General features: G+C 46.6%; 1 protein-coding gene across 3 annotated transcripts in view; it reads left to right on the top strand.

The window, feature by feature from the left end:
- Positions 1 to 19,186, top strand: part of RAD54L2 (RAD54 like 2) — a 53,837-nt gene that overhangs the window by 6,428 nt on the left and 28,223 nt on the right. The window contains exon 2 of one of the 3 annotated variants that reach the window (XM_085235565.1): positions 8,995 to 9,198. In XM_085235565.1, coding sequence (XP_085091691.1) covers positions 9,051 to 9,198 — 148 coding nt within the window. In that variant the 5' untranslated portion in view covers positions 8,995 to 9,050. Of the gene's footprint in view, positions 1 to 8,994; positions 9,199 to 17,969; positions 18,268 to 18,287; positions 18,944 to 19,186 lie in introns of those variants that run through there. The other 2 variants (XM_085235564.1, XM_085235566.1) reach the window with 2 other exon arrangements.

Here is a 19,186-nt window from a genome sequence, read left to right as displayed (position 1 = left end):
GTGGGAAGGACTGTGGAACTGAGGAGGTAAAGATGCCAGTCTGTATGCTTCGTTTTGCTTTGATGTGCGTCCTCTCCCAGACTGGTGGCTTTCTCAGAGCTGCTGAGGAGACCTCTCTCTTCTCTCCTTACCCCCATATTCACTTGCCTGTGGCATTTAGTGTGAGGTTATAATGTATGGAAGGAGTTACCTATGGAACTGGAGAGCAGGAGTAGTTTTCTTTCGGGTTTCTGGAGCAACATCATTCCTAGCATAAGAAGAGCTGTGCTGCCTGGAGCACTTGGGGTGAAGCTTGGCAGCGGGTGAAACAAGCACAGAGTTTGCAGGGAACTTGAATGGAAGGCACTGCATACAGTATGGCCAGAATTCCATGGTGGCCCTTGGTTGTGTAGGATGGACTGGGGGCCTGCTGTTATGAGAGCTGAAGCAGAGAAAGCATCGTGTGTGAAGAGCCGTGGGTTTGAAGCGTGCAGTAAGGTGTAGGGTAGATTGAGATGGAAGCAGAAGTTTCTGAACAAGAATGAAATAAGATATTGATACCCCAAGGGAGATCTTGGGAAAAGGTTGATGTTCTAGGGCAGCCCAGGAGTATCTACTTATCTCAGGTGTAATTATGCAGAACACAAAAACAAAGGCTGAGAGTTGAAGGAAGTGGTTTTCCTTCATTCAGATACTAAAAATTAGCCTCTGGTCTCAAGCTGAGGGCGTGATGGGCAAAGCACAGTCCTCTTTGTGAGGTTGTAGCAGTTACCCACTTGTTCTCTGCTGCAGGGATGGTGCAAGCTGCATCGCTTCCCTTTGTCCCCATACACAGGTCTGCCTCTCCTAGTCCTACAGCAGTGCTGGGGGAGAGGAGCTGCACTGCCCTGCAGGACCTTCTGGGCTGCCTGCAGTCCCCTGGCTCAGGACAGTTGAGCTGCCTGCTCCCTGGAATAGAGCTTTATCCCTTCTTTGCCCCTTTAATGCTAGTACCTGCATTGAATTGCTCTGACCTGTTGATAGAAGCAATCATTAAATACTTTAAATCATTAAGGACTTACATGAGGAGGTCTGTTGGTAGTTTACTTTGTGATTGGGGTGGTTAAGAGCATTTGCTGTGTCACTCGTTGATGGGGTGAGCATAGGATTTTTGTTGCCATACCATATTATTCCGGTTTATTTATGCTTATTGTTTATTGCTTGCATCAGTGGATGTCGAAAGCAAAAGAAACAGCATTTGTAGTGTAACATAATTGTCCGGAGATTTGGATGACTCTTGCACTGTGAGTGCTTACCACTGGGGTGAAACACTTCTGCTTTGCAGGAGCGGTGTGGGAGCTGTGAATTCCTTCCTTGGAAGAAGTGCTGGGGTACAGAGAGCCTTGGTGCAGCTAAGTGCAGCTACCAGGTACAGGATGAGGGGGGTTGGCAGGGCCTGTTGGGCTGCAGATTTCTTCCACAAGGCTTGGGATGTTTTCTTAAACTTAGTTCTTTTTAGAGTGACATCATCAGTTGGGCTTCAAGTTTCTTGCCCGTAGGTATCAATAAATGGAGGGAGCTGGACCAAAAAATGAACCCTACAAAACTGCTGTAGGAAGTGTGTTACAAGCTCTAAACAGGGTAAAGCAATTTCCTTAATGAATTGCAAGGTAACCATTGCACGGAATGGAGAACGTCTGGAATGAAGCAGTGAGTGCTTTTGAGATAAAATCAAATATTTGGGGAAAAGCCGTTACCCCAGAGGAGGCTGTATCCAACTTTGTTCACATAATTGCTGGGATGTGATCTTGTTACCTCTGGAGGAGAGCTTCGTGGGCAAGCTGTGTGCTTTGGATTCCTTAATTATGTATTTTTTTTAAATTTTGGAAGCTATAAGGCAGCACACTGGGAGCTTTGCAGTAGCCAACCTGAAGCCAGGTCTGCTGTGCACGTCCTGTTCTCGAGGGAGCATGAGCAGGGAGGCCCTTACTGCTTGTTCTGAGCTTGTTTATGCTGCAAGGACAGTAGTTAACTGCTTGAAAGAAGTAAGACCCAGATAATGAGTAAATGAGCAGAGAACGGTGAGGGAATAGGTGATCTGCTTAATCATGTGGACTCTGAATTCTTTTTTCTGGCTCTCCCTTGAAAAAGAAACAACCCGGTTGTTTAGAGGTGCCTTTTCTTTCCTCCACTACTTGCCACGGCACTCATAAAAAAACACAGAAGAGAACATCTTATATTTCAACTAAATCAATGCTTCTGGTCAGCAAAATGCCTCTTTTAACGGGGTGAGGTACAAAGCTGTTATCCCCTGCTGTTAGTGTGCAACCTCTGTGTGAATCCATATGCTATCATTGCCATGAGCAGGTGCAGCCTCTTGACAGACTTCAGTTTCTGCCATTTGCCTTTAATAAAGAGGGAGTAGGAATTAAATTCAGTGAGTTTTACAGTGTTGCCAGTCAATCTGCTCTGGAAGTGCCCCATCACCATTTTCGGTTGTACCCAAATGTCCATCAAGAGGAAAGGGTCACTGCTCAAATGTCAGGGTTCTGCCCAGTGAATGATGACCAAGAATTCCTACCATTTGCCAAATGAGTAGTTTGAGGGAAATGAGTTTGCAGCCTTGATTCGGTCACTAATTAATAACTCGTTAGTGAGGAAAAATAAAAGTGAGACAAGATATTCTCCTCCCAGTACATTTCAGGGGTTATCAGCGGGTGGGCGTGAGGCTGCTAGGCTGTAGTGTCCCTCTGCAGCACCACTCAGTGAGCTTCCGTGGATGAAGTGAGGGCTTGGAAAAGCCCCTTGACTGAGACCTGTGCTTCTTGGAAGAAGCAATACACTAAAGGTATTTTCTCCCAAGGTCACAGGTGGATGCTGTGCATTTTGGAACAATGTTTGGGCTGAATTTGGTGTGAATGTCTGTACAGCAGTGTCTTTTCAGCGCCAGCCAGAGCTACAAAAGACATTTCTAGCATTTATCAGCATTAAGTCATTTTATGAGCTTGACGGATAGCAGCACTTTTACTCCTTCGGAGCTGTGTCCAGTAGCCAGCAGCTACTTGTGTACAGCACTGTCGTGGTGCTCATTTACCAGAGTCCCTTTTCAATTGAGCCTTCCTGTCATAGCGTTGGATATACCTTTGTTCATAAGGGTAATTAATGTTTAACATCTGTTGGGAGTGGGCACTTGTCACTTTTACCAATATGGTGCGGTGACTCCCAGGTCATCTTTGTGTTAGCAGTATTTGTGAGGCTCTTTTGCCAAACTTGTTTGGCTTTTAAGGCTCTACTGAAAGGAAGTTCAAGTGTGTAGAGTCATATACTCAAAATTTGGAGGTAAGCAAGTGGCAAATCTGTGGCTAAGGACAAAAGCATGGAAGGCTCTTTCATCCAGTTGGTTGCAAGCAGGAGGGAAACAGATGCTAGGTTGGGTTTGTGCAGGGTAGGAAGGTATCTGTGTGACTGATTTATTTTGATATGTTCAGTGGGAAGGGTGAAGATGAAAGTTTTTGGTAACCTTGATCTCAGAACCGGCAGAAAAGTGCCCTTTGTGAGTGGCACTAACTGTAAATCCTCCAGGCCGTCTGCCAGCAGGACGTTCTGTTGGAAGGAATGGCTCTGGAAGAAACCCATGCTGCTGACAGTTCTGAATCCTCTAATGGATTTTTAATCTGCAGTGGTAGCCAGTAAAAATAAGTTTGCTGTCTGATTGCTTTGCAGACAGGAGCATTTTGGGTCTGCCATATGCTTATTGTCATCTTTATTTCATGAGAGCTCAAAACTGTGTATTTCCATTCCTTCCTGCTTTGAGAGTTTTTCTTTTTTTGCTTGTGTTGGACTTACTTTGGTAAACTGTAGGTGGCATAAGTAATACTTTGTAATGATTGTTGGAGGTGGGGCTGGGAATGAAGAGGGACAAACGTGTTTTGAAGTCTTTTTCTAAAAACTGCTTAAACCAGAAACCCAGTTTTGAGTCCAGTGCTGGAGAGGAAGAAGGATGAGGCATGGAAACGAGTTCCCAGCCCTCTGCAAGCTCAGCGGTGAACTGCTGAGAGCTGAGCACAGGCAGGGTTGGGTTGTGGTTTGCTCTGGGTAGTGGTGTGCAGTGGGACTGGCATCTGCCTCAGGGGGGCTGCTGGTTGCCCTGGACCACCGGTGATGGGAACACATTTCCTGAGCGGAGACACAGTCACAGACAGACAGTGAATCATTCCCCAGTAATGAAGTGTGCTTCTCTGCTGGGCAAAAAAAAGAATGTGTGGGTGGGGCGGTGCTGAGAAAGTGGAATAGATCACTCGGCCTTTCAGCATTGAGAAAACATGCAGTTTTCCTCATTCTGAAGGAAGAAAACATTGCTTCTGAGCTGTGTCAGGCTCTTTCCCTGGGTCACTCTTCAAGTAGGTGAGCCATAATGTTGTCATATCACAACATCCAGAGCCATAGATTGACTTTGTAGAGTGGCAGTGACTGAGCTTTCTTTGAGAAGGGATTAGCTCTTTGCCTTCCCTGCTCTGTTCCGCTGCTGTAATTTATTACATAACTTCTTTACCACTTATGTGTAATAAGAGCCTAAACTCCTAGAGGGGTCTTTCTATAGTCTGGACCTTCCTTGCTTGTCAAAATTGGCCAACCTATTGCTACCTTTGTGTGTTCACAGAGACAAGGCTTTGGCATTACTTTCCCATCAGCTGACTTTTGAAATCTTGTCTCTTGGAATTCCAGACTGGGCGGTCCTTCATGCTAGTTCATCCAGGTTCATCTTTTCTGTGCAATGAATTTGGAATCATGGTGTGCCACATCCCTCTGTTGAGTCTTCTCAGTCTTTGCTCAGGATGTTGTTCCTTTCTTCGGTGCTGATTGGCTTCTGTAGCTGTAGGTGCTATGGGCAAAGCATGTAAAAGCTGACTTGCAAGTAGCTTTTATACTGAAATGCTGTTTGCTTTGGAAATAAAACCGTGATCTTTAAACTGAGACAGGGGAGATTTAAGTTAGATATCAGGAGGAAGTTTTTCAGCCAGAGGGTGGTGAGGCACTGGAACAGGTTGCCCAAGGAGGCTGTGGATGCCCCATCCCTGCAGGCATTCAAGGCCAGGCTGGATGTGGCTCTGGGCTCTGTCTGCTGGTTGGTGACCCTGCACTTAGCAGGGGGTTGGAACTGGATGAGCACTGTGGTCCTTTTCAACCCAGGCCATTCTGTGATCTGGAGAGGGATGTTTCCTGTTCCTAACCTTTCTTTTAGGAAGGATCAGAAATGCCATCTATACGGACACTGACAGTGCTGAAAATATGAAGGGTGATTCTGTGAAATAAGAATTTTTTACTCAGTTATGATGTTAACACAGAGAAATATTAGTAATTGTTAGGACTGATCACTGCTGCTTACCTCAGACGGTCTGGGGTTTTCTGGGGTGCAGCACTAAGCACTCCCCTCCATAGGGCGGTTAGCTGGGGTGAGCATTTCCTCTCCCCAGGAGTTTTGAAGGAGTTTATTTTTAGGAAGCCAATATCAACTTTAGAGTAACTAAATAATTTTTTTTTTAACTAAATGCAATCAACCTTTTTGTAGCAAATAGTTCTCCATACATGCATATGTACAAATAGAGCTTGCTGCTTCATTCTGCCTTTGTTCCAGTGCTCCTTCTGAAGTCCGTGTGGAAGTGAGCAGTGCCATCTCCTGAAGAATGTCCCTTTTATTTCTTCCAGGGCTGCCAGAAGCTGGCCCTGCCGTGTGTCCGCAGCCCGGAGCAGTGGCTGGCAGGGACTGTGCCACCAGCCCGTGTTGTGTAATGCCAGCCTGTCTCGTTGGGGATGGTGGTGAGAGCAGCCTTATGTAATGCTCATTGTCACATTCCCATTCCAGTACTGTCGTGTCAGCAGAAGGGAAGGATTAGCTCTCCCTTTTCTTTGTCTCTTCTTTTTTTCCCTGCTTTCTCCCACCCTTTCTCGAGAGAGGCTTTTGTTGTCGGGGAACATGCGGTTTCGTGCTGAGTTCAGCATCACCGTGCTTTGCAGGAAGGAAGATTTTATCCTAGAGGGCAAGACTTGCAGGTCTCCCCAAACTGACGGGTGGGAGAGTTTTCTAAGACATTGTTTCTCTCAGTTTCTGCTTCCCATAAATCACAGTGGGCTCGCATCAAATGTGGATTCAGGCCGGGTGTGCCACACGGGTGGGAGAGGGGCACCTGCCATCCCCTGTGCGGTGGTCTGCACCGAGCAGATGCCCTCCTCTTTGTGATTCTACAGCTCCTTGCCTTTCTTTGCTGTTACTGAGTTCCATTGCAGTTTGAACAAGAGGAAAAGGAGAATTGCTTTCTTCCTTTCCAGCGAGCAGTGTGTGGCCACCAGGCATCTGTGAGTCACAGCTGAGAACTCAATCGCTGCAAAGGGGGAAGGGGCTGTAATCAAAGTAATCATCTGAGGATGGCTTTACATCCAGTTTGGTTCAAAAGTAAGTGAAATAATAAGAAAATGGATCTGCCAGGCTAATATTGGCCAGTAACGCTGCTGGCTCAGGTTTATTTCCTACTAGATTGCAGTGTTACTTGCAAACTGTTAAAAGGTTTTTAATCTTACACAATATGTTAAAATTACGCTGTTAGCGATCCATCTGTGTGCTTTATCTTTGGCTGAGGTCTGCCTAGGAAATACCCAAACTTTTCACCCAGAGGGTGGTGAGGCACTGGAACAGGTTGCCCAAGGAGGCTGTGGATGCCCCATCCCTGCAGGCATTCAAGGCCAGGCTGGATGTGGCTCTGGGCAGCCTGGGCTGCTGGTTGGCGACCTGCACATAGCAGGGGTTGGAAATGAGATGATGATTGTGGTCCTTTTCAACCCAGGCCATTCTATGAATCTGTGATTCAAACCTTGCTAGCACGTGACCCAGCAGAAAGATGAATTCCCCACCCCAAAGAGCCTAGGGCTGCTCCCAGTTTGAAGTGCTGATGTGCTCTGCGTGTGTAAGAGGAGTCTTAAGGCCAGAAACAATAAAAGAAAAAGAAAAAAGGAGGGAGGGAAGGGGAAATGGTTAATACCATAACATCTGACGGTGCAGCTGAAAGCAAAGAGCTTTATGCAATGCTGACTTTGAAATACCTGTTTTTATTAAACTGCCCGTGCAAATCCCTCTGCGACCTGCTGCTGTGCTCCATTCTGTGGCAGTCACCGCGGTGCCCACTGATGTCTTGGTTGCAAAACAGGCTTTGAGGGACAAATCTTGATGAGTCCCAGATACTGGCTGGAGGTTGGGGAGGTGAAGGAATCCTCTTTACTCCTCAGCACCACAGAGGTATTAGCGTTAAACCTTCCGTATTCCTCTCTCAGCTTCAGACAGAAGAAATGGTGCTTTTATTGCTGTGCAGAGAGGGAGAAACACCAAGAGGACAGGAGTGTGTCTGAACTCGTCAGCCTGTGAAGCTTCCTAGGCTGTAGCCGGGCCTCACTCATCGTCACTGCATTGCACTCACCACCCAAAGTGTTCTACCTTCAAAAGCAAAGCCCAAAAGCTGCTACATTATTTATATCTCTGCCAAAAGACGGGATATGGTGGATGAGAGAGGCTGTCTGGATCCTAATTTGATGTTCAGCTGATGCATGGCTTGGCTTCCTGGAGAGGGGTAAACACAACAGATCTTTTCTCCTCCCTGAATAAGGCAGAGGCTGTGTTCACACGTGGTATGCTGTAGGCATCGTGGGAATGGGTAATTCCCTTGAAATCCCAGGTAGCCAACAGAAATACACCAATGCAGCTCATCTCCTGAATGGCACAGGTAGGTTTGAGTACAACCCCGGCTGTTTCTAAGAGCAAAATGTTTGTTTTCCCTAGGGCTCTGTATCAGCTGCAAGGGGCACCAAAGCTTTTGAAAAGCAAAGCGAAACTGTTTTGAAACACGCATCAAATTTAGAAAACTTCTGATTGCTTCATGTCTGCAGTGCTTGTTTTGCACCACATGTGTAAGAGTGAGGACTTCAGCTGTCTGCCTGGTGGTGGAGTGCTACCAGGACCTCTTCCTATTTCAGAGTGAATCCCCCCAAAGCCTGCTCTTCCCTTGTGTTTATTTTCTTCTTTCTCAAACATGCTTTTCAGTGTTACTGAGAAGCTGATAGAGGCAAAGCAGAAACTGATTACTTCAGCTGGAATAATTGAGCATACGTGTCAGATTTGCAGCCTTGCTCCGGGAGCCTTGAGTTGTCTTTAACCTTCAGACTTCCAGCATCCTTTGCTTTACATTCCTTGTGATGCTTTCTTTATTTTCCTTTAAAGAGTGTATTTCTTCTCATTCACCCATGATAATTCTTTGTGCATGGAGGAGTACCCAGATAGGCATCACTGTCCAGAAGCAGCAATGTGTGATCTGGATAAACTTGTGACTCTGCAATTCCCACTAGTCCATCCCTCCTTTATGTTTGCTTTTCTTCTTGCCCCGTTTACAGAGGAGCATACAGCCTTTACAAATGGGATCCTGATTGTTTTCTGCCTGTGCTGTCATTGAGGTAACGCTGTCCCTGCTGTGGTGGCTGAGAGGTGGCTGCAGGCTGTGGGGAGCAGTGGGTATGGCTGGGACACGGGGTGCTTGCCACCTGTGTCCTGCAGTGATGCTTACAGTGCTCAGGGATCAGCGTAGCACAGCAGTGGGGAATTCTGAGTCCGATCCTTTTTTTCTTGTGCTTCTTGTCTGGACTGCAGCATTCTGAAATTGTTCACATAACGTATTTATTTTTGTATCTTTGTATGATCAGACATAAATACAGAGCCCTCCTGCTGCGTACGTGTCAAAGATACCAAGAAAGAGATGCTTTCTGAATGATTGGTTAGTATATCGATTCTAGAAGGCTGGGCCTGCACCGTGATACGTTGCCCATGGCATCTGCCTTCTACACAGGGTTTTGTGTGGTCTGATGTAACTATTATTTAAAAGATTACTAGGACATCCAGCCTTTTCCATGTGGTAGCAGTGCTAGCGTTTGGAGCTGCGCTGCTCGGAGGTTGGGATTTTCGGGGCTCCTTATTTACCTCTTTGTTTTCTGTTGTCACAGGGCTGCCTCACGGTGGAACATGAGCAGGTAATGCACAAGGAGCACCGCTGGGAGTCATGTCAGACGAGTCAATCTCAGGGAGTGATCCGGACCTGGACCCGGACTTGGAGCAGGAGGATATGGAAGAGGAGGAGGAGGAAGATGAGGAGGCGATGGAGGAGGACAATGATGGGGATGATGAGGAGGACTTACTTGATGAGAATGGTAAGTGAATGGGGTAGTGAATCTATGCGTACTTCTGTTACACAAAGTTGGTGTTGCTAAATTTGGTGAGTGACGTCTTGGTAGGTAGTGCAAGGGATAGGATTTGTCTGGGGACTGGTAGGGGGACCTGCATATCTGGGTGGTTAGTTTAAGTTGGGATTTGATGTAGGTCTTCTGGCCCAGAGAATCTTCTTACAGGCTATGCTTGTAGCTCGTAAGGAGGTTGGAATTTTTTAAACGGCTGTGTGTTCTAGGAAAGCAGTTATCTAAAGATATGGATACATCACTTTACAATTCCCTGTGTTATTAAGAGGATCTAGGAAAATTAAATATGTTTACATCATGCTTTTTGCCCACAAGTAAACAATTGAATGAATGTTCTTGGCAATTATCCCATCTTCATCAACAGGGAGCTGTTCTTTTCTGACAGCGTGCAGCGTTTCTTCACTATATGAAGAATGGCAACGCTGGCAAAGTTGTCACCTTCTGTGCTCACGTAGTTGTAGTGGCCCCAGTATCATCTTCAGTTGGGACCAGTATAGCTGTTTGTGGACCTCTGCTCTGGAAAGTATCTTTTAAGCAAGGTTGGGTTCTGTTCATGACGTGATCTCAGAAGTGTTTGGTGGTTGGGCATGTAGCAGTGCGTGGCTGGTGGGAATTCCATGTTTTTGCCACCAACTCCTTGTGTCATTAAACCATGGCCCAACCCTGTGGGCGTGCCACTATATTCTTGATGATCAATCTTCAGTTATTTCAATTGTGATTTAAATTCAGAGTGCACAGGCTTTTAAATGTACTATTGAGCATAGGCCTCGTTTTCTTAGCATAGAATATGTTAAATACAGGTACTACTGTCTTGTCCCAGTTCCAAAAATATTATTGGTTTTTAAGTATTTTGTCCTTGAGTCTTTTTATTCCTTCTTGCCACTTGAAGATGCTCTTGTGATTTAAAATATTGAGAAAAGGTTTGTACAAATGAATTTTATATACTCTGTTTTTTGTCACATGGTGACTTTCTCATGAGAAATCAGCAGTGGAAGTGTTAATTGTGGTAAGAAACGAGGTGATTGCAGGGCTGCAGATGGCTCAGAGGCTGGCAGTGACCTTGTCACTTCATTCACAGGAGCATGCACCCAGCAGAGCCTGAGGAGCTGTGACATTTTAGAAACACTTCTATTAGCAGAGGAGTGGCTCTGTTTAATGTCCACCAGAATACTATATGCCATGCTTGTATTTTATATTCCTTCAGTGACTGACAAAACAATGGAAATAATGAGGGGTAAAAGGAGTTTGCATAGTGATAATGCAAAGTGTTTTTGAATTTATTTATTAGGTAAAGGAGAAAACTACCAAGCGCAGTCTGAGCAAAGCTAGATTGCCTCTGAGATTTCGTATTTTTTCAGCTTTAATTTTGCCTGACAGAATGTTAGGATGCTGTTATCTGGATTGTGAAGTATAGCTAACTTCAAATTTAAGAGGATCACTTTGTGGACATGGTACTAAGGAACGTGGTTTAGTGATGGGCCTTGGTAGGTCGGATCGGTGGTTGGACTTGTTGATCTCACAAGTCTTTCACAACTAAGGGATTCTGTGATTGTTTTATTTTGTGTGTCTGTAGTCCTCTTTGTGTAGTTGACCCTTGTTCATCAAAATCCTCCTGAGAGCAGTTACATGTATTGCTAGGCAGGAAGGAAGTAGTCTATGTTTATACCATGAAACTTGGAAAAGTCTTGGTTTTAATAATTTCTGTTAAAGCTTTGTTCTCCCTGTTCCCAGCAGTGCTGTTCTCCTCCCTCCTGGTTTTGTGGTTATACTGTAGATGTCCCATGAGGGACCCTGGGGGAATCCTTCCCCTGTGGGGTGGCTCTTGCACATTTCAAGCAGTGAAAGATTTAACAGATTAATAGTTTTTCCCAGTTACTTCCTTGGAAGGGCACCAGGTTGCATATATGTTTTCCCCAAACTGAAAATGATTACTTGTTTTAAATAGTAGTGATGCAACAATTATAAAACTAATAATTTTACAGTTGTCTTGCAAAATAATGACTGCATGGAGGGTTTGAATGACTCTTATTATAATGCTCTGCTATTCCCTCTTTCTGAATATCTTCTAATTATTCTGGAAATCATTATCTCTTACTCATACATGTTGCTGTCTTTCTGCTATTAATAGTCATGGCAGGTTGGTCGTGTTCTTGCCTCAGAAAATACGGGTTAAACACTTTTTTTTTTTTAAATTATATTTCAAAGGAAAAATTGTTAAGAGCTGATTGTTTCAGGTGTCTGAAAAGAGCCTTAAGTGCAGGCATTTGGATGCTGTTCTCGCAACTCTGGCTGTGTTTGCATTGCAAGGTGTGTGGTACAGCAGATGGGGATTGAAGTCAGTGCTCCTGGAGTACAGCAACAGACAGCTTTCCAGTGTCACCCTATTACTGCAGTTCTTAATATACAGATATACCAGACCAGGCAGCACCAAATAATAGCATACTAGATGCTCCGGCTGGGATATTGCAATATTCACACCATTAGCTTTGTCTCCTCCCTCTGTTGCCGGCTGTCCCATCCTGTCCCATGCCCTCTTCCTTTCCCCAGGCCTCTGTGGCACCCACATTTGACCAACAGAGGGCAGGAGGAGGCAGAGGCGGTCTGCACTCCTTCCCACCTCAGAAGAATCGCCTCTTCCTTCCTTGCTGAAGGGCTGGTGCAGAATGTACTGCCCTGCCTAGGGGCGTGAGGAGGGGAATGAAGCAGAGACACAGTTGGTGCTGATATAGAGCGCACTCCATGCTCTTTGGAGGGTGAAGGCACTGGCATCTCCTCTTGAGAGAAGACCAGAGGGACTGGATCCACATGGAAGGTTGGTGAAGGTGAAAGAAAGAGACCCTCTTCCTCATTCAAACCCCTTAAAACCACTCGGCTCTGCCTGTCACGTTCAATAATGTCACAGCTTCAGATAGAGTCACCTCTTATTTGTGGAGTGTGCTCCAGAATGCGTCTCTGTGTCTGCTTTCTGTTTGAACTTGGGCATGCCACTTGATAGTCATAGTTTTGGGTTTCCCAAGATGCCGAAGCAGGAGTACTTCACTTGAGAGACAGCCAAAGGTGAGGCAGGTTTGTAAAGGTCTTTGCTTTCCTTGGGCTCCTGCAAAAGGAATGCCTTTCTGGTTAAAAAGGTGCTGCTGTGCTTGGAATTTCTGCTTGGTCGTTGAGGAGTAAAAACACCTGCATAAAATTACAGCAAAAATGGATTTTGTTGAGCATGATGTTCCTTTGTGGCACTTTGGAGCTCATAGTCATGGTGTGTGCAGGAAGGGATACAATTGCACTGCAGGTGGAAGAAAAGAAAAGGAGCTACAATTAGAAAGTAACATACCTGCAGTTTTGCATGAATTTGGTGGTATTTTTATACGAGCAAATGGAGACAAGTCCCAGCAACCTGAATTCTTTTTGCCTTGACTGCACAACATGTTCTGCTGGGAAACACTGGTTCCCTTCCAGCCCAAGCTGTTCTGTGATCTGGAAAATTACCTTAAGGAATTGAATTTTAAACACAGCTGCACTGTGTGTACGTGTGCCAATGATGGGTACCCCTAGGTATGGATCCTGTAGTCTAATTGATAAACAACCAGTTGGGTACTGGGGGGAGCGATGGCTGATGTCATTCCATTCTTTTCCTTCTTGATGGACTTTCCTATCTCGTTTTGGTTACCTCTGAGTGGATGCAGCTCCCTCTGGAATCTGCCCACAGCTATTTGTAAGGAAGCTGGAAGTTTCTGTTTTGGGGAACCAAACCTCAACGGTGACATTGCTTGGCCCTGATCTGAGAAACCAAACCTGAATGTCCGTGTGCGCTTCGTTTTTAAACAACCGGGGGAGATTTTAGTACTGACAGTGACTTCTTGTAGGCTGTGTGCTGAACTAGAGGTTGGATGCATAGGGGAGGTGTGTGCCATCCCAGAGAGGTACAGAAGTAATTGCCACGTGCAAAACAATCAGCTTGTGAACTACTATCCTGCATACTGGTGTGGTTCTGAACCTTATGGAATTGTTATCAGAAACTGCATTACCTTATCAGTGGTTCTTATGGATGAGAACATTTGAATGTTTCATCATAAAGGTGTATGGCCCGTGGAGCAGCCCCACGGCAGCACTCGTGCCTCTGGCTGCAGGTGCTCCATGCATTCCTCTGGTGACTTGCTGTAACTAAAACTAAGCTTTTACTAATACTTTCTCACTCCCTGGAAGGGGCAGGAGCACCTCTGAGGTTGCTTTGTGTCTGCTAAGCGTGCACTCTCTGCCTCTGCAAGCCTTACATTTGAGAGTTAGGTTAATTTCCTAAGAGCCAGAAAGTTAGGAGCTGACTGTCCTCTGTTTCCACAATCCAGCTGAACAAAATACAAAAGATGTAATTGATATCAAAGGTGAAAAGGGGCTGGATACTGCCATTTGCAGTTTTAGCAATCCCAGCTAGTGAGTAATGCAGAGAGGTTACGCTGAAACCTCAGGGAAGGTTTCCTGTCCCAGGAAGGCAAAGTTCCACTGGCTTCTCTGGGAGCTTTGCTTCATTTTGGGAGCAGGGTTCCCATTGCTGCCTGTCTCCCAGCCCTGTGAGCTCTCAGCCAGGAGGAAGGATGCTGTGCGCTCAGCACAGAGCTTTGTGCCAGCTGCTGCCTCTTCCCCATCTCCTCTGCTCGCCCTCAGCAGGAGAAGCTCAGGTGGAAAGTGCCCGTGTCTCCTTGCCCCCTCGCAGGCTCTCTGACGGCAGCTGCCTTTTGGAGAGGGTGGCACTGAGTCTGGTGACATCAGAACGTTGCATAACCCTCCGGAATGACTTCGCTGCTTTAAAAGGAGGCGATGACGCCAGAGCCCTGCATCCTCCTGACCCGCCGGCTGCGTGCCGCTGCCTGATCCCGTCAGATGATGCTGTTAGGGCTCAGCGTGTGCTCCCTCCCACTTTCCATTCTCCTTCCCTTCGAGCTATTGCGTATGCGGGAGCACAAAATAGAAATGTTTCTGTGCCCACATCCGTGGCTTTGCGCTGCGTCTGTGGGGTTTTTTTAACCGCTCACCATGTGCTGAGTGCTCTTAAAGCTGCACAAGCATGGGAGCAGCACCTGGGCACAGGGTGTGGGTGAGCAAGCAGTTATTGGCTGAGCACAGAGTTACTCGAGGCTTCCTGGTGGGGCAGGAGGGTCCCACTGCTTCCTGCTTTTCTGATAGGCTTGGCAGTGTTTCGTTGGCTGCAGACGTGCTGTTTGGGAGGCAGAGGATCTCCAAGGAGGGTCAGCACTCTGGTCAGTCTTTGTACCTTTTCCCCATGTTATGTTTTCAGTGATCAACTTTGTACTGCGTTGCTGAGAGGTACCGTGCTCCGTCTGCAACTTCTGACAGCACGATGGAATCACAAGGAAGCCAATTAGCAAATCTGTGCTGCGGTATTTTCCCTCTTGAACAAGTGAAGGAATGGCAGAGTCGCTTTGCCAAGGTCGCATGGTAAAGCCACACTGAAAATCCCCTGCCTTGCATTTTATGCAATACTCCCTTTATTTTCAGATGTAGCAGGCAGGGAGAAACACTTCTCTGTTTGTTCTGTGTTGGAGTTTAAACTATGCAAGCAAGCAGTCACTTTCTTTTTTTCTTATAATTTATCTGGCGTGGTACTGCTTTTAATGACTGGCTCAATAAAACTTGTGTAGCTGTCTGTTGCTTAAACACTGTTGTTGGCCAAGAAGTGGCAGCAGATTTGGAAGGAGAAGGAACTGTTTTAATTAACCGACATCTGTTCTTTGGATTTTGAAACAGAGCATCACGTTGCAGTTATTAGCTCAATTTTCTTTTGTTGCTCTAGGCTTTGTAGAAACCTGCAGCAGTGAACTTCCACCAGCGGCCATCATCATTCAACTCAAAGTTTTTCGGTGCAGTACTCAGCAGTTCGTGCTACAGATGTTGAGAATGTCTTATGTTTTCTTCAGCTTACAGTTCAGTCAGTGAGCAGAGAAAAATCTCTGAGTAGGAGTACAAAGGCTTTATTTCTCATTTACAAATATGCAAACAGGAATGATGCATCAGAAAGCTGCAAGGTAAAATCTTTTGGGGTTAGGTGAAAAAATTGCTAGTCTCTGTCAAAACAAAGTTAAAACAGCTGTAAGATAATCATTGTGCATGTAAAATAAAGTATTGAAAGTAGTTTTGAAGTGACACTTTGTGTACTTTCAGTTGGGATTCATGTTAACGTTGGGCTTGGAATGAAGGATAACGTGGAAATGGAATGAAGGTGTACAAAATCCCCTTGTTACAGTGCACAGTGCCATCTGCAGCAGCAGCAATGTAGGAAGAGATGTGAATCAGTTTCTTGAGTGTAAGTAGAAGACAAATGCTAGGATTGTATCTCAGTGGGCAGTGAGAAGCGTGTGAATGACAGGCTTTGATTGGCAGGATGATCAGTGTCTGTGATATGAATCCCTTCAGTCATTAGACAGGATGATATGCTCCTCATAGCTTCTTTGCTTCTCTACTTCAAACACTCTTTGAATCCTTGGGACTCAGGTCTGAAGCAGTACGTTTTGGTACAGTGATCCTCTGAAAAGCATTTGTGGAATGCACAGCTTCATCACTTCATGTCATTGATGATTACGTAGGTTTGCTCCTGAAGTAATGCCTCCTATTTATTTCCCTAGAAACTACGACTGATACGACGAGCACAGTAATGCTGTTTGATAGAGCCAACTCTCAGCTACAACATGCTATTTTTCAGCAGTCATCACCACCGTCTCTGTGTTTTGGTCAGTGATGAGCAAAAGCCTGCACACTCATAACAACCCACACCAGTGCAGGTGACGCAGTCTGGCTGTTGCCACTACTGAAACTGACCACCCAGCGCCTCGCTGTGCTCATGTCCACTGTTTGGTCTCCACAAACATTCAGCAAGTATCGATGAATGTCAGTGTGTGCCATTTTTTCTGCACAGAGGAACTCAGTGACCCACCTTTGCTTCCACACTTCCATGTCAGACGCCGTTTTCTCAGACTGCCCCTCTGCTGCCATCTCTTGTACAGCAACAACATGTCATGGAATAGAGGTGGGAAGGTTTAACCATATTGCCATCCCACCAACAGCCACCTCTGACACTGTGGGCAAACGGAATAAAATAGGATGCGTTCATTTTGGAGCAAGCACTGTAGATTTTTGTTGCATCATGTACAAACCCAAGCTGCCCCTCATGATTTAAGGATTTTCAGGTTTCTCGTGAAGAATGACCTTAGGTAGGAACGACAATAAACCAAGATTTGTATGAATATAAATACAGTGAGACAATACAGATTGGATTTCACACCTTACAGCTCAATCCAAAACTGATTGTATTGATGAGTTTTCCGTAGTAACCTCAAAATATTCAGTGTTTTATTTTTTACAGTGCAACATGTAGTGGGAATGGTGGTGATGGGCTGATGGCTGGACTTGGAAAAAGATCTACAGATCTTTTCTAGCTGTAACGATTCTCTGGTTTACTAAGAAGCAAATGATTCAACTTCGGGTGATGTAGGAGAGGGAGCTTGTTGTTCTTCCTGGCAAGGCTAGCCTCATAGAAAGCTGTTCAGTAAATGGACTTAACAGTAAGGAGATGACCGACAGGGAGAAGGCTGTTTTGTGACCTGGCTGCTGCTGGCAGGTGTGGTTCAGGGCTGAAGGAATGTGTGCTTCCCACAGCAATGGCCTCACCAGTAGGGCTGCTATGTGTTGATAAGTTCCTTTCCATCTTGCACGGTAAGGTAAAAAAGGAAATTCCCTTTTTATTCCTTTGTAGTAAAGGACAGGTGCAGGTCACGTTTTCCATGACACGCTGAACTTCCATTTACCTTGTGCTTTGTGAGTGTAACAGACGTGCCTTGGGAAGCACCCAGCTGTATTTACACAAAAAGTTGCCTTTAAGTCTTGCTTCCTGGTTTCAGAAACCCACTGGTCGGATGCAAAGGTTGTGCTTGGTTACCCCTTCCAGCCCTACAGTGTCTGTATAAGGCCTGCTGCCAGGTCCTTGGCCATGTGCTTTTCTCAGTTGATTGGTCCCTCTTCTGCCCTTTGACAAACACAGTGTGTTCCTTTGTGCCAGAGTGCTTGAATTGGTGGCAAAGAGGAAAGCCTATCTGGGTAACAAGCCTCTTTTAAGCTACTTTTTTCTCTCTTTTTAACTAACTTCATGATCTTTTTCTTTGGTAAAATGTAGCCAGCTCTAGTTATGAAAATGGCATGTTGGGTTTTTTTAAAGACATATCCTGAAGCACTGTAGATATTTTGCTAGTAGCAAGCATTCTCTGTGCTCCACCGCCCTCTGAGTGGTGACTCTCACAAAAGGTGGTCTCATAACAAGGAGTGCCTGTGCTGTGCCATGGCTGCTTGCACACCTGTAGCCCAAGCAGGAGTTTGCCTGCTGGTTGTCCCAAGCAAAGAGCTGGCTTTGAGAGCGAGCTGCCTTCGTCACACTTCCAGCATCCCCAGGTTGAATTTGCTCCTGTCTGTGGCTCTGTTTGTGGAGGGACACACGAAGAAGTCAGTAGCTCTGAGGAGGACTGGGCAGGACCTACGGATCTTTGGGTTTTGGCCACAGCCCGGTGCAGATGGGTGGTGGGGAGGAAGGCATGGCACGCTCAGAGCTAAATGTGCCCCTGCAAATTCTGCTTGATCATTTCCTTATCAACTTGGAACTTTCTTTCCTAGCCCTTTCGCTGCACTGCGAGCGTTCTGCAGGCAGGCAGTGCTGTAGGAGTTACTGGTTCAGTGAGACCAATGGGATGCTCTTTTTCCCAGCTGTTGAGCAAACAGGTTCGAACCGCTCGGGTTTGGTTGTGCCGGTTCCTTGGAAACCAGCAGGCAGAGTGCAAGCAGTTCACCGTGCCACAGATACAGAGATTGTTGTCAGAGCAGAGGGCTGTACGCTGCTGCACCCCAGCCCCCCCTTGGTGCTGTGCAGCAGGGAAGCACAGCAGCAATCCATCCCTCCGGCCCCTGCCCAGACCGTCCTGTTGTCTGTTGGGATTCCCCTTGCGCGGGGCCCCGCCGGAGCCCTACGGTTATGTAAGGATTTTTATTTTATTCCCGGGCTCGATCCCTGCCACTAGTTGAACTGGATCGCGGGCTGTGTGAATGGGACCCGATCCCAGCGGCGCGCAGCCCCGCAGCACCAGCCGGGGGAGAGGAGCGAGCCGTCCCCGCGCTCACCCAGTGCACCTCCCTGCCGCCCTGCAAACCTCTTTTCCCAAGCACATCCCGCAGCCAAGTGGGCAGCGGAGCCCAGTGCAGCAGCAGCAGCTCCCCGGGGCAGGGCTGTGTTGCCTGACGCTCAGCCGGGGAGGAGACGGTGACAGTTTTTATTTAGGCTGAACACGAGGCGTATTTAACCAGTTATATAACAGTGACCCCGCTCCGCCTCGGCTGAGTTCAGGGAGGATGTCTGCATGCTGAGTCCCGGCTCGGTGGGTTCGTGCACCGGGAGCTATTTACCAAAGTTATTTTCAGAAACCTTAAGTACAGGTTTCCCCGCCTGTACCCTGGACTGCTTTATCAGGAGGCATTTCCCACTTGCCAGCCGAGCAGCCAGTGAGAGCGGATCTGGGGCTGCGGGCAGAGATAAGGAGTTGTTGGGAGTGCCTGGAAACTTTCATACAGAAGACCCTGAGCCCAGAATAGCTGCAGGCAGCAGTCAGCGCGCCGGGCAGCATGTTGCTCCTGGATGAGTCTCAGCAGTTCCCAGGTAGGACCCAGGGGTTTGGTTTCCTTCTGCTTTCCGTGCCCTCCTGCTTTCCTGCAGAGCACCCTCTGTGTGCTGGGAGCAGCAGTTTCCTGACTCTCAGGCAGCGATGGAAACAGTTGAATTTTCAGAGTCTTGCAGTGCTTGTTGCTTTGCCAGAGGGGATATGAGAAGGAAACTTTCCTTGTGCTTATAATTCTGAAGACCGAAGTGATGTGACATGCTGGGTCTGGCTGTTCTTGTTTC

This window comes from Meleagris gallopavo, chromosome 14 (assembly GCF_905368555.1).
Source record: "Meleagris gallopavo chromosome 14, MGAL_WU_HG_1.1, whole genome shotgun sequence".
Taxonomy (NCBI): Eukaryota; Metazoa; Chordata; class Aves; order Galliformes; family Phasianidae; genus Meleagris; species Meleagris gallopavo.
The sequence above is the reverse complement of the archived record's forward strand: the minus strand, read 5'-3'. Positions and strand labels throughout refer to the sequence as shown.